The sequence below is a fragment of the Diabrotica undecimpunctata genome, chromosome 8, assembly GCF_040954645.1.
Source record: "Diabrotica undecimpunctata isolate CICGRU chromosome 8, icDiaUnde3, whole genome shotgun sequence".
In the NCBI taxonomy this organism is placed as follows: Eukaryota; Metazoa; Arthropoda; class Insecta; order Coleoptera; family Chrysomelidae; genus Diabrotica; species Diabrotica undecimpunctata.
Window position 1 is genome coordinate 59,875,815 of NC_092810.1, and position 12,973 is coordinate 59,888,787.

At 31.0% G+C, this 12,973-nt stretch overlaps 1 protein-coding gene across 3 annotated transcripts in view; it reads right to left on the reverse strand.

Moving 5' to 3' along the window:
* Positions 1-12,973, reverse strand: part of Mgat4a (alpha-1,3-mannosyl-glycoprotein 4-beta-N-acetylglucosaminyltransferase a) — a 225,010-nt gene that overhangs the window by 116,676 nt on the left and 95,361 nt on the right. For all 3 annotated transcript variants that reach the window (XM_072540365.1, XM_072540367.1, XM_072540366.1), the window contains exon 2: positions 6,432-6,674. In XM_072540365.1, the coding sequence (XP_072396466.1) occupies positions 6,432-6,674 (243 nt within the window). The remainder of the gene's footprint in view (positions 1-6,431; positions 6,675-12,973) is intronic.

The following is a 12,973-nucleotide window of genomic DNA, read 5'->3' on the forward strand; positions in this document are numbered from 1 at the left end:
CCGACTACAAATAGGGCATACACGTCTCACACATGGATACCTTATGGCATCAGAAAACCCTCCAGTATGTCACTACTGTAATAGCCTCCTTTCCATCAAACACGTGATAGTAGACTGCTGCCAGTATGACTCTTCCAGAAACAGGCACAGCCTAAAAGGAAATCTAAAAGACATTCTCAGTGTTCCAAACCGTTTTGACATTGTTCTTAGATTTTTAAAAGAAACAAGTTTAATTCAGCTAATATAAACAGTGCATAGTGATAAGCTTTATTGTTTTAACTTTTCTACAAAAAAAAAATGTTCATATCAAATTCTTGTACCTATATAAAATATGTATAATGTTGTAAACTGTACCCGTGTCAATATTATCAAAATTACAAAGCAATCGGTCAAATTGTTTAAAGGATAGTTTATTTGTTTATTCCAAATTAATTTTTTCTGCAACAATATAAGTCAAAAAATGATGAAGGTACAGTAATTCTGAGGGTAGTTTAAGAAAGAAGGATTATTTTAAAAATATTGTTAAAGAAAGATAAATAAAAATGATTTGATTGCAAAATCATTTTGCAAAAACATGGATTTTTGCTTATACACAATTACAATAACTTTTTAACTTACCTACAGGAAAATAATTTTTATATATTGTAACGAATAACGTACCCCACATAACGGTTGCATCTTTCGAAGGATGATGTTCGTTTGACAACATGGACGTATAAACACAGACACTTGTTTATATGTCCATGTTTGACAATCTTCAAGATGTATCGACAGGCTGACAGATCGAGACGTTGATATAAGCGAGAATAGAGGTGGACTATTCCAGATTATTTTATTACATGTATATGATTATTTAACTACGTATATTACGACTTGTATATACATATATGCCGCACTGACATTAGTTTAGTTATATAGATAATAAGATATTATCCTACTCTAATATTATAAATAAATATACTTACATACATTAGAACCACTCGTTTTATTGTTAAAGAGGTTACAGTGGTGTTACAGTGTTCTGCTGAATTTATTTCTTGACTTTTGAACTTTTGAAAATTATTGTTCGTCGGGAACATCCGCGTAGTTCGGTAGTGATCTTTGTAAGAAAGAATACTTAAAAAAAGTACGTGTGTGCCTGACCAAAGATGCGGCTTGCAGAACTATCAGTAAAACAGTTACGTGAACAACTAGAAGAACAGAATGAAGACTGCAGCGGGTCCGAGAAGATCTTTAAAGAACGTTGAAGTTCTTAACAAGAATAGAGATGACGCAGATACATTCCATTTTTATTCAGCAGAAGAAGCAGTTTTACCGACTATAAATGAGAAATTCGAAAATGTTTCTAGAAGATTCGACAAGAAATTTGAAAATATTTCTCAAATGATGGAATACATTTCTAAAAAGAACAATGAAGAAAAGAAGAAGTTTCTAGATCATTCGATAAGGTAGAAGAAAAGATCAAACAGTTAGAGAGCGTGATAACCAATACGAAAGTGCTACCACCAGTTATTGCAGTAGTTATGAAGGGTGAGTCATAACTATCGGGACATAGACTAAGGACAGGTTATTTGGACCAAAATATGGCTATTGGGCCAAATATGCCTTAATAAAATGTTGCTGAGAAAAAAGATACAGGGTGTTAAAGTTAATTTTTGTTTTTCGTTTTTTTACGTATTTATAAATTGCTATCAAAATTGGCACAGAGGCATAATCTTAGACAAGAAATAGTATTTTATTTACAATTCCACTATCAAATACCAAACTAATAAACAAAGTTGCAACTAACGTAAGGTTTCCGTTTTGACGATAAATCAAAACTAAACACACTTTAATTTAAAAGAACTTACAAAAAGTCAAACTAAATGTTCTACATGGTTCACGTTCTCCGATTTCTATGCCTTTTCTAATTCTTTTTATAAAGGATTTTCGGACGTTAAAAAAAATATTATTCTGTCCCCTTATAAGATTAGCTGCATTTTGAATGTATCTCCAAAGTCCGTCTCGTGTATTAATTTCATTGGCATAAACTAAGGACTTCATATGTCCCCAAATTAAAAATCTAGCGGGTTGTACTCAGGACTTCTTGGTGGCCATTGAAAATCACTGCTAATCCATCGTTGAGGAAATACGTCATTAAGATGATTTCTAACAGCTAATGAAAAATGACGTGGCGCTCCATCCTGCATAAACCACATTTTTCTTCTTACATCCAGTGACAGATCATCTAAAATATCACTAAGAGTATTTTCCAAAACGAATAAATAAGAATCTCCATTTAAATTCGGAGGAAGAATATAAGGCCCTAGTAGTTGGTCGCCTATAATGCCACACCAAATATTCAATTTAAACTCATGCTGAAAATGTCTAGCTTTAATAGCATGCGGGTTTACTTCTTCCCAATAATGACTATTTCGCCAATTAAAAACCCCTCGTCTGGTAAAAGTTGCTTCGTCGGTGAACGTAATATTCTTAATAAAGTGTTTGTCATTGCGATGTTTATTCAGAATACGTTGGCAAAACTGTAACCGACGTGGAAGATTTGTTGGAAGTAAATTTTTAACAGGAGTGAAGTGATAAGGATGGAGGTTCTCTTTTTTTAGAATTCTAACAATAGACGACTGACTTACTCCTGTTGCTGCTGATAGATGTCGTGAACTTATTTCAGGATTTTCATCTACTCGAACCAAAAGTTTATCTTCTTGATTAGGTGTGATTTGTTTCGGTCGACCACCCCGATTTTTAATGTGAAATGACCCAGTTTCACCTAAACTACGATATAATATTGCAAAAGTTTTGTGATTTGGTTGCCTTCTATTTGCGTATAACATTCAATACCTTCTGGCTGCCGAGCGACCGCAAAAATTTTCTTGTGCGTATACGCAAATCATATCTCGCATTTCTTCATTAGTAAAATGATTTTGACGAGGCATTTCAATCAAAAAAAGTAATGATTACTTTTAAAAAATGCAACATTACACTACACTGTCACATCAAAAATAATTTACTCTGAACAAATGACATTTACCAACAACAATTATCTGACAGTCCAAAGCATACTTTTCATAAATGAAATAATATTTGAAATCCTTTTTTAAGACTCTAAGCAGTTCGACTGCGTTTTTATCGAAAACGGTTGAAATTATCATGTTTAAACAAGAGTACCAATTTTACGTAAAAATGATGTTTACATCATATTTTCTAATAAAAATTACTAAAAAGTTACATCAGAAAAAGTTTAGACTCAATTTGATCATTAGGAATGATCCACGTGGCGCCCTCTATGACAAAACGTAAAATTGTAAATAAAATACTATTTCTTGTCTAAGATTATGCCTCTGTGCCAATTTTGATAGCAATTTATAAATATACAGGGAAACTATTAGCAAAAAACGAAAAACAAAAATTAACTTTAACACCCTGTATCTTTTTTCTCAGCAACATTTTATTAAGGCATATTTGGCCCAATAGCCATATTTTGGTCCAAATAACCTGTCCTTAGTCTATGTCCCAATAGTTATGACTCACCCTGTAGATACTGTAATGAAAGAAGAATTACAAAGAGACCGAACGTCACATTGATAGGAAGTCTTGGTCCCTATACCTTAAACAATTTAAAGCTATTGCGATAGCCAATCATTGGAAAAAAGAAGAAAAGGCTGTTTCTTTCGATGGTATAATTTTAACTTCGATCGAAAAAATATATACAGAAAGGCACCTGGAAATCACCAGACGAACTTACAGTAAATATGATAGATCGTTCTATTGTAGAGTCAAGACACCAATCCAATATCATAAACGTTCGCACCAGAAGAGGAGCAAATGCGGGTTCTCATCACTACTGGATCGAAGTAGGATAAGGGCCAGAATTTTAAACGTTTAAAAAAGGAAATAGGTTCTAAACATGAACGATACAATGTAGAAGGACTTAAAAATACAAGCAAAAGCAAAGAATATAAACAAAATATAAACATCAAACTAGAAAACAGACTAAAACATGAAAACATAAATAAAGAGTGAAAACGGTGCAGAAACATCATAAAAGAAGCAGCTGAAAAATTACTAGGCATGAAAGGTAAACAAAGAAGAACAAGAACGAATGACTATTTTGACTAAGAATATCAGATGATGATGCTTATTACAACATTTTATCAAATCTTTTAATCAATATCAACATGGATTTCTACCGGATAGATCAACACTTACAAATTTATGTATTTTCACAAAATCTGCTGCAGATGTCATAAATACTAAGAGGCAAATGGATGTAATCTTAACTGATTGTGCAAAAGCATTTGATAGGGTTGATCATGGTATATTACTAGAAAAACTGGGCACCTTTGGCCTCTCAATTAATGCATTAACATTTTTGAATTCGTACCTAGCAGATAGAAGTCAGCAAGTTAGAGTTGGTAATTTTTTCTCAGAGGAATGTTCCGTAACTTCTGGAGTTCCTCAGAGCAGCAACCTGGGACCACTCTTATTTGCTTGATTTATAAATGATCTTTCTAGTTGTCTCAAATTTTCCACTTGTTTAACGTTTGCAGATGATTTTAAGATGTTTAGAGTTGTAGAAGATCAATGTCATTGCCAACTATTACAACTAGATTTGAATGCGGTATCTAATTGGTTTCAGATAAATAGAATGAATCTAAATGTTGAAGTGTTCAGTGATGACCTTCACACGTAACAGGAACTTTATTAAAATGGTTTATTATATCAATAATAGATAATTGCCCAGAAAATCCGTGTGTAAAGATCTTGGTGTGAATTTTCAGCAAAGCTTGCACATCAATGATCACTATCACATTGCTACTAATAAGGCTTTTAGGATGTTAGGATTTATAATTAGACACACCAAACATTTTAAGATGATATATAGCATAATTAAACTATATAATTCCTTGGTAAGACCACATCTTGAATATGCTTCTGTAGTTTAGGCACCCCATGCAGAAGTAAATATACATTTAATTGAAAAGGTACAAAAAGGGTTTTTAAGATATCTATATGTTAGAAAATATAATTCCTATCCATACTTGGTGTCTTACCGGAGTATGCTTGAAACTTTCAAATTTGTAACACTGGAACAGAGACGGAAAATGCAAGCAATTCTACTTGTATATTCTATTGTGAATAACTTAAAATATAAAGACTTATTCTTGATCAACTATATAAAGTTCTTGGTAGGTACCTAAGATTAACGTAAGGTTAAGTCATAGAGGACTGCTTTTTTTTATTTGTGAGACAGACCGCTCGCTCATAAACAACACGATGAGGCAGTGCAATATAATACTAAAAGATAATAGCGACATAGATATCTTCAACACCAACATAAAAGCAATTAAATCTAGCTTTCTATCCGCTTCGATTACTTTATCTTAGCATGTAGGTATATCTAATGTCAAAATCCCTACTTGCAGTTACATTTTATTCTGTAAAATGTGTTTGTTAAGGAATAAATAAATAAATAAATAAATAAATAAATAAATAAATAACAGAGAGAAAAAACAGAGCATATTTAATGATGCAACGGGGATACAAAACCCGACAAGCAGAGGAGGAATATAATAACTACGCAAGAAAGAAAAGAAAATCCACCGCAGAAAAAAAGAGAAAAACTATGAACAAAGAACTTCAAGAACTACAAGATCTAAGTAAGCCAACAGAGACGAGAAAATTTTACCAGAAACTGGACAAAAGCAAAAAGAAATTCAAACAAAAGAAGTAAAGAGATAAGGAGGGTAATATATTGACAGAATAGCAAGAAAAACTAAGAAGATGTAATTCTTGAACGAGACCGAAAATGGTTTAGATTATATTGATATATTAGATGTTCGTTTGTACTACTCCATTTAACGTTTTTTATAAAAATATTGCTTTTAATTATGTGTTCTTAATATGCCATTTGGTAAATAAAAATAAATTTTATAGCATATATTTATATATAGCATATATATAGCAATATATTTCTATAGTATCCTTATAACAACAAACAAAGAACAATTAGAGCGATTGGTACAACAATTAGACCAAGAAGCCAGAAAAGTTAGATTGAATATGACTAACAACAAAACCAAAGTAGTACCTTATCTTTCTGGGATAAATATACAACAAATTCGTACACGAATCGAATATGCCCGCACATTGTTTATCAATGTGAAACCAAATGTGTATAGTCGTGAATTTAACACGTTCCCACGAATACGAGTGATTTGCTGTTATATATTAAGCATTTTATATTACAACATGGAGGCTTCCTTAACTAAAGTCCTGTATAACAACTTGGAAGCATATTAGAGAATGATGCTCTGGTATTACCAAAGCATCCTTAAAATACGAGACGAGTACGAGAAGAGGATGTTCTTTTTAGGATCAATAAACAACTGTTATTATTTATTACAGTATCTGAGATAAATTCGAATACTTACCAGGATTAAGACCATTAGCAGCGTAAAGTCCCGACATGTTTTTTAACATTTGTTTAATGTCTGGCCTTAATTCTTGTAAATTTGCAGAAGAATTTAGAGTATTATCTTCATTATAGATTTGATCGATGTGTTGTGTTAATTCTTGTAGTTCCTCTTGCCGTGATCTGTACATAGCGTCCAAGTACTGAATTCTCACTTGAAGTTCGGCTAACCTTTGTAACAAGGTTTCTTCAGATGAAATATCTGCAACAAAAAAAAAGGTACTGAAATTTATCACAAACTTTTGTATTCTAGTTTTCTACCACTAATAATACATAATTCCAAAATATTTCAATAACTGATAAGTTTACAAAAAACGTTTTGATTAAACATTATTTCAGGGTTAATACCACCAGAGATTTTATTTTATCGAACAAACTTTTAATTTTTTAATTTAAAACTTAACTGCTTAGAAATTTAGGAGCTAATTATTAAAAATAATGAAGATAAGTTGTTTCTTTGAGAAATAAAAATTAAACCTTATACGAAGAAAACAAAACTTTGGTATTTGAGAAGACAGTTTAAGGACTTTGCCTTAGAAATATTTCATTACTAAAGACATAATTACAAAATAAGAAACACGTAACAAACAATAAAGAAGATTTATTAATGACGCTAATGTTAATTATATTATTAATTAATTAATGTTAAATTAATGACCCAGTAAATAAAAAAAGCTGAAAAAATCTTATACAGATTTTTGAAGCTTCTAAATGATATATAGGGGATAGCTGATGACAAATCCTTAAATACGTACTGCTGATTTTGCTTTGTTTTTTTTTAAATAATCGTAAAGAGTGAAAAAATCACTTTTTGTTTATAAAACGTTTCTTATAGAATTCACGGAAAAACGGTTTAAATAAAAGTTGTAGATCGGTTTGCAAAGTTCTTGAATTTGCCAGTTTTTAAATGAAAATACAAACAATTGACCAAGGAAATTGAAAAAATCTCTTATTTTTGAAGTAATTTATAAATTTTAATAACTTCGTTTATTGCATAATGGCATTTAATGTAACTACTTGAAATTAAGGCAATTAATGATTTATTAAAGTGTGCTAAATCTCAGCTAATTCAATCAAATAGTTTGTGAATTATTCAATTTGTTTACCTGGAGAGCGAATATTTAAACAACTGTACTTGCCCAAACAGTGACTCCATAGGTAGCCCAGTCTGGTTATATAAAAATCATCGATTTCACGGCAATATGTTTCGCAGATATCTGAAGCTTTTAAGACATAGGTGGGGGTGACTAGATGACGAATAGATAAAAAGATACTCCTATTTTTACCTTGCGTTTTTTTTAAACAATAATTTATGGTCAGAATTTAATTTTTTATCTATAAGTTTTTTTTCTTACAATTTAAATAAACAATATTTATACCTTTTTTATATCAAGAATATGTTTATTTTCCCGTTTTTTCAATTAAAATTGATACATAATTTACGGAGATATTTGCAAAAAGGCAGTTTTTTTGGCACTAATTTATAAATTTAATTAATTTTTTTATTAACAAAATAAAATGTTATTAATACATTTCAACATTGAGGAATTACCGTCCTTTAAATTTGTGCGAAATTTCCCTCCGATCGGTCAAATAGTTTAAAAGTTATTCAATTTGTTTATCCCTGGGACTCATTATTTAAACCATTGAACTTGCCCTATGAATGATGCTAGACACATTTAACAAATTTCATAGGATTCTTTAAGACATACTATAGTCCAAGATCCCAGAGCTATCAGACATAACTTATTTTCACACAGATGAAACCTTAGAGTCTAAGTAGCGTCTCGTGTGCTTTGAATACCTGTGTATTTATGAAACTTGCTGAGTGACACCTGGGCAGGTACCAGGTGAGAAAGGTAACTAAAAATAAGAGCTATTTAACTTAATTTTACATAACTGATTTTTATACATATTTTGTAGAATATTATTTTGAAAATACTGTAATAAGTGTCAGACACTTGTCATGGACCAGAACTTTTGTCAGACGCTTTAAAGCTCCACTAAAATTAAATGAACTTTACTTTCTTTTAAATGTCTGATTGTTAGATTTTTAAATATGTTATTAATGGAACTATAATAAAGTTATGTTAAATCAGTCAGACAAATTAAAATGACCAAACATCCCTCAAACACAAAAATTAGTTAACCAGAAGTATGAGCGCGAGAGTGCTGTGCGCATGAGCCTCAGAGTAAAAAATTCAAATACATTAAGAATACTTATTGTTTTCGATCCGATTAAATATTTTTGCATCGCTATTTAAAAATCAGACATGTAAAAGTAAGTAAAGTTCATTTAATTTTAGTGGAGCTTCAAAGCGTCTGACAAAAGTTCTGGTCCATGACAAGTGTCTGACACTTATTACAGTATTTTCAAAATAATATTCTACAAAATATGTATAAAAATCAGTTATGTAAATTTAAGTTAAATAGCTTCTATTTTTAGTTACCTTTCTCACCTCGTACCTGCCCAGTTGTCACTCAGCAAGTTTCATAAATACGCAGGTATTCAAAGCACACGAGACGCTACTCAGACTCTAAGGTTTCATCTGTGTGAAAATAAGTTATGTCTGATCGCTCTGGGATCTTACTCTACTATCTCAGAAGTTAAATGAATATTGAATTTTCATTAAAATTATTTACAAAATAAACGTTTGAAAAAGAGGTATGTTTTTTACTTATAAACAATTGTAATAACTTGATAGCTGGTAAAAAAACTCACATTTAACAAAACAAAATAAACCTTCTATGAACAATAGGAACGAAGTTAGCGACAATTTTTTTGTTAATTATATCTCTATTGTGTATAAACATTAAGAAGTAAAATTTGCACAAATTTTGAGTGAAAATCTAAACTTTATATTGAATTTTATAGCTATAAAATTCATCCAATTTTTCGAAACTTAAAACCTTTCGAAACGAAGTTACTTTCGAAAGATCGACATAGGAAAGTGGAGGGGAAACTGTTTTAGCTCCTCGCTGCCAAATTTAATATTATGGTTACGGATTTATCATTCAAAAGCTTCAACAGTTCTGTAGGAATTTCATCAGGTCCATTTGCTTTTCCATTTTTAGCGTTTCTTATTGCGTATTCTACTTCTTCTTTCAATATGTCTGGCCCAGTTGCATTGATTTATCTGAGTTGTTTCTATCGTCTTCAAATAATCCATTCAGGTATTCTGTCCATCTTTTTATTTTATTCTCTAGATCTACAATAAGATTTCCATCTTTGTCTTTAAGTTTACCTATTTGGAATTTTTTTATGCTTCCTGTTATATCTTTTACTTTTTTGTGCATATTGAACGCATCGTAGTTTTTGTCATAGGTTTCCATTTCTTCACATTGTTCTTTAATCCACTCCTCTTTGGCTTCTTTTATTCTCTTTTTTATGTGTTTATTTATTTCTTTGTATTTGTCTGGGTAATTCTTCATCTTTCTTCTTTGTTCCATCAAGTCTAGTATATCTTGTGTCATCCACCCCTTATTCTTTGTTGTTGTTTTTGTAAGATGTTTCTTTCCTGCTGTTTGTATAGCTGTATTTATGTACTTTAATTTTTGATTAACGTTGTTTGTATCGTTAATTTGTTGCTGCACTGAACGGAGGTTTTCATTTATTTCTTCTCCTGTTTCTTGTCGTATATTTTTGTTTCTAAGTTGATTTAAATCTAGTGCCTTTCTGTGTGGTCTTCTAATCTTTTTTGATCTCGCATCTATCACAGTAACTACCGGGTTATGATCTGAGCCTAAATCAGCTCCTATGTACGTCTTAGTACATTTAACAGCATTATCATACCTCCTTGCTATCATAATGTAGTCTATTTGATTTCTTACTATTTTTTCTTTGGTATGTTGTAGAGATGTCCATGTATATAACCGTCGAGGAGGTAATTTGAAAAAGGTATTTGTTAATACGAAGTCTTCACTTTGGCAAAATTGAATCAATCGATCTCCTCTGTCATTTCTGTTTCCAAGCCCATATTTTCCTACTTGTTCTCCCACCTTACCTTGACCCGCCTTGGCATTAAGATCGCCCATTAATATGTTAATATATGGAAATACTGACTTAATAAGTGAAGACAAACAACCTGCAACAAAAAGGTTCAGACCTGACATTGAAGTCGAATAAATGAACCAAATTTTAACTTTTAAACCAATGTATCTAAAGAAAATAAAAAAAGTTAAGTTCAATAAACATTGCAAAATTTAATAAGGCAGGTGATGAAAAAATCGACTTATTTTATCAAAGCAGTAAGGCAGATTAGATTAATATTGTATATCATATTTGTAAGAAAAATAGAATAAAAATCAATATTGTTAATTATAAAAATACAAACAATTATAATTAATATAAGAAATATAATAATATAATGTGTAAAAAATTACCTGAAATTTAATTTATAAGTATTATTACATCATTGATATAAAATGAAAAAACATATGTTGATTTTCCAGGATTTTCCGAGATTTATGGGGGGGGGGGGGTGAAAATTATGTCATCATTATTAATACTGCGACAGACTATTCGAGCAAATTGTAAGTATTTACGGTGAATTTCAAATAAACTACTCAATTTTTCCGAGTTTTTCCATATTTTCCGGCCAGTGAAAACCATGTAGTTATTCATATTTCGACGAGCTACCGCAGAATAAAAAAGAGGCTTGCAGCTGCAAAGGAAGCCGAGATAATGTAAATTTTTCCTACGTGTTGCAGTTTGAAGTTCCGATGCCGAAAAAAAAACAGACCTGAAACAGATATCCTCTCCACTTTCCTATGTCGATCTTTCGAAAGTACCGTCTTTTCAAAAAATTAGATAAATTTTATAGCTATAAGTTTTAATTAAAGTTTACATTTTCATTAAAAATTTGTGCAAATTTTACTTCTTAATGTTTATAAACAGTGGAGATATGATTTTTTTAAAAATAGTCACTAACTTCGTTCCTATTGGTCATAGAAGGTTTTTTATTTTTTAATGTGAGCTTTTTTACCAGCTATCCAATGGTTGTACGTACAATTCTGTAGCTTGAAAAATATAGAAGTTATTACAATTGTTTATAAGTAAAAAACGTACCCCTTTTTCAAACGTTTATTTTGTAAATAATTTCGATGAAAACTCAATATGCATTAAACTTCTGAGATACTCTAATTCTTAAAGAATCTTATGAAATTTGCTGAATGTGTCTAGCATCATGCATAGGGCAAGCTCAGTAGTTTAAATAATTAGCCTCAGGGATAAACAAATTAAATAACTTAAAAAATATTTGACTGATCGGGGGGAAATTTCGCACACATCTAAAAGATGGCAATTACTTGATGTTTAAATGTATTAATGCCATTTTATTTTGTTAATAAAAAAATTAATAAAATTTATAAATTAGTGCAAAGAAACTGCCTTTTGCAAATATCTCTGTAAATTATTTATCAATCAATAAATTATTGCTTAAAAAAACGCAAGGTAAAACTAGGAGTATCTTTTCATCTATTCATCATCTAGTATCCCCCACCTATGTCTTAAAAGCTTCAGATATCTGCGAAACATTTTTCCACCTTTTTTTTTAACCAGAATGGGCTAAGGTATTTAGTAGATCGCAATCGATTCTATAAGGCTTCAATTTTAAGATCTTAATGTTCAAGAAGAACTGTTTAAAAAATATTTTTTAGCTTATAAACACTTATAATAACTTTGATATTTTTTATGCCACGCGCTTCTAAGTAGCTTCACTAAACAGACGGTGAAAAAACAAAACCTAAAAAACGAAAATTCTATGACCAATGGGAACCATAGATCGTATTCTATATTTAAATAGTCTAAGCTTTATCTAAATTTTCCCACCAAAATTAAATTTTGAAATTGCCGCGTAATTTCTCGCTTGAATTAGTTCCGATACAAATCTCTTGGAGCTCTGAATTTCATATCTAACTAAAGTATTGGTGACGAATCCAGCTGCAGATATGGTTTAAGAGAGCTTGCATTTGAGTGACCCCTTAATTTAAATAACTCCTGTTTAGAAACACGTTGCTGGAACAAGGCTAACACGGCTGAAGATCGACGAGAATTGTTTGTTATTTTATGTTTTTTTGTGTTTATTCCAATTTTTTCAGCTGACATTTTTGTCCACTTAGATACGGTGTTCCAAGTGGAAAGTTTTTGAACGAAGGTCCATCCTTCAGGTAGGTATGAACGGTGAGAAAGAGTATGTCCGATAAAATGTTTGGTCCCCTTTTTTCCATTAACTGCTGTTTTCATTCAATTCGGCCCGTAAATTCTTCCATAACATCAAATTCCTGCAGGAAAAAGTGAATCTTGTAGTTTACGGCCTCATTGCCTCTCCAAGCAAGTTCAAATGAGCAAAGGTGAAAAAACTTTTTTTTGTGCTCCATCGGGGGTTCTGTTTTCTTTGTTCTTGAACACTTTGAAGCTGCCTCCGCTTAGTATCTCTGTATATTCCGTAAAATATTTTTCTTGTACCATTTTTGCTGTAGTATTCCACATTGACTTGTAGT